The 2,590-nt window shown below is 64.3% G+C and overlaps 1 protein-coding gene across 1 annotated transcript in view; it reads left to right on the forward strand.

Moving 5' to 3' along the window:
• NOSIP (nitric oxide synthase interacting protein) overlaps window positions 1-2,590 on the forward strand; it is a 10,755-nt gene extending 8,165 nt beyond the window's left edge. Inside the window, exons 4-9 of the mRNA XM_011374537.2 lie at window positions 945-1,026; window positions 1,136-1,295; window positions 1,370-1,488; window positions 1,638-1,825; window positions 1,924-2,032; window positions 2,342-2,590. Of these exons, the coding sequence (XP_011372839.1) occupies window positions 945-1,026; window positions 1,136-1,295; window positions 1,370-1,488; window positions 1,638-1,825; window positions 1,924-2,032; window positions 2,342-2,413 (730 nt within the window). The 3' untranslated portion in view covers window positions 2,414-2,590. The remainder of the gene's footprint in view (window positions 1-944; window positions 1,027-1,135; window positions 1,296-1,369; window positions 1,489-1,637; window positions 1,826-1,923; window positions 2,033-2,341) is intronic.

Here is a 2,590-nt window from a genome sequence, read left to right on the forward strand (position 1 = left end):
GAAAGAGCAGCTGGAATAGAGGGGACAGCTCCTAGGACATCGCCTGGCCTGTAGTGACCACTCCCGTGAGGAATACTGTCACCCGCCCCAGACGGCCCACAGAGGCTTCAGCGAGATACTGGGCGTAAGGTACTCAGTCCAGTGACTAAATGCGTCCTCGATACAAGTCTGTTCTATAGAGAGGGTGGCGAGAGTGTACTGTGGTTCAGGGTCCCTGCAGTCACCGTCAGGTGTGCGACTCACTGGAACTCACAGACATCAGCAGAGCTGTTAACTCACAGCGCAAGTTTATTACAGCGAAAGGACGTGAATGGAAATCAACAGCGGGAAGAGACACATGGCACAAGGCCCAGGCGAGGCCAGGCGCGAGCTCTGGTGGTCTGTCCCAGCGGAGTCACACGATCAGCCCTGTATCCTCCCAGCCGTGATGTGCGACAGCTCGCGGGCACAGCACGCCCACCAGGGAACTCACCCGAGCCTCAGTGTCCAGGGTTTTTATTAGGGGTCGGTCACGTAGACATGGCTGACCACCGTGTGGCTGACCTTGGTCTCCAGCCCCTCCAGAGGTCAAGCTGATACATACGGCCAAAGCCCCCGAGTGAACAGACACGCTTATCAGGCAGGACACTCCAAGGGTCTAGAAGGTCCCTCCCAGCCCACCACAGGCCAGTCCTTTGTTTGGACCGTGAGGGGTTCGGACAGCCCAGGCTTGTCACCCGTCACCGCACCAGATTCTCCCTGCACGCCAGAGCGTTTGAAGAAGCCAGGAGAATTCTAGCAGTCCTGCCACCGCAGAGCTAGCCTGACAGCCGAGCGAGCTGCTGCCCGTGACGTGGTGGGTGGGTGCCCGGGGCGGGGGGCTGACACTCAGCATGGGATCATGAAGGCCTGGCTGTGTGCCCTGGGCCAGGCCCACGCGTTCCCATCCCATCCTCTCTCTGCAGCCCAGACGGCTACCTGTATGAGCGCGAGGCCATCCTGGAGTACATTCTGCACCAGAAGAAAGAGATCGCTCGGCAGATGAAGGTGATGGATGAGAGAAGGGGGCACAGGACGTGTCATGGTTTTGATGCTGAGCTCACGAGCAGAGCCCCCCGGGCCTCTTCCTGGCTCACTTCTTCCCCGCTGCCTCTAGGCCTACGAGAAGCAGCGGGGCGCCCGGAAGGAGGAGCAGAAAGAGCTGCAGCGGGCCGCGGCCAAGGACCAGGTGCGGGGCTTCCTGGAGAAGGAGGCAGCCATCGTCAGCCGGCCCCTCAACCCCTTCACGCCCAAGACCAGCTCAGGGAATGGCCCAGGTGAGGGGGAGCAGGCCTGCGGGTGGGTGGGGGTCCTTCCTCAGGTGTGGCATCTGAACCCCTGACCCCTATAGATGATACCCAACCCGGCCCCAGTGCGGGCGCCACAGGCAAGGACAAGGACAAAGCATTGCCCAGCTTCTGGATCCCGTCGCTGACCCCCGAAGCCAAGGCCACCAAGCTGGAGAAGCCGGTGAGTCTCCTCCTCAGCAAACGCCCGTGCGTCTACTTTCCCCGAGAGGGCTGGGGGTCCCGCAATGTCCCTGGGGTGCCCTTCCCAGCCTCATCCTCTGCACCCGGCCCAAACCCACCTGCTGACCGTGCCCCCTCCGGCTCGCACAGTCGCGCACCGTGACCTGCCCCATGTCGGGGAAGCCTCTGCGCATGTCGGACCTGACGCCCGTGCGCTTCACGCCGCTCGACAGCTCGGTGGACCGCGTGGGGCTCATCACACGCAGTGAGCGCTACGTGTGCGCCGTGACGCGCGACAGCCTGAGCAACGCCACGCCGTGCGCCGTGCTGCGGCCCTCGTGAGTCACTGGGGTGGGCGGGGCCAGGCTTGGGGACGCGGCTCTCCCTCTTGGAGCGGGGCCTCCGATGGACGTTACCATCCTTCTCCTCATCGCAGTGGGGCCGTGGTGACCCTTGAGTGCGTGGAGAAGCTGATTCGGAAAGACATGGTGGACCCTGTGAACGGGGAGAAGCTCACGGACCGCGACATCATCGTGCTGCAGCGGGTGAGCAGGGCCCCTTCCGTGGTGCCCTCTTCCCGGTCCCCTCTCCGAGGCCCCGCCCCCACCTCCCCAGACCCCTCCCCCTGAGGCTGCGCCCCTCCCAGAAGTCCCTCTTCTCTAGGCCCCGCCCCTCACCTTCCCATACACCCACTCCTGCCCCGGACTCCGCCCCCTCCAGACCTCCGCCCCGCCCCTTTATCCCGCACCCCTCCTTCCTAGCCGGGGGTCCGCTTCACCTTGCTGGCTTCTGACGCGCCAACCGCCACCTGCACCCCACAGTCCGCCTTCACCTGTGCCTCCCCTCTCCCCCAGGGCGGCACGGGCTTCGCGGGCTCCGGAGTGAAGCTGCAGGCGGAGAAGTCGCGGCCGGTGATGCAGGCCTGAGTGCGCCGGGGACCAAATAAAAGGGCTTGGAGGCCACTGGCCGTGGGGCGCCTTCATTCGCCGCTGGAGCCCCGGGGACGCGGCGGCGGGCGCGCCGGGGTGACTCGGGTCTGAAAGCGCAGGCTAAGAGGATCTCGTGTGCTCTCACGTTAGAGTAAAATCGGAATGGAACGCAAA

Source organism: Pteropus vampyrus, unplaced genomic scaffold, assembly GCF_000151845.1.
Source record: "Pteropus vampyrus isolate Shadow unplaced genomic scaffold, Pvam_2.0 Scaffold250, whole genome shotgun sequence".
Classification (NCBI taxonomy): Eukaryota; Metazoa; Chordata; class Mammalia; order Chiroptera; family Pteropodidae; genus Pteropus; species Pteropus vampyrus.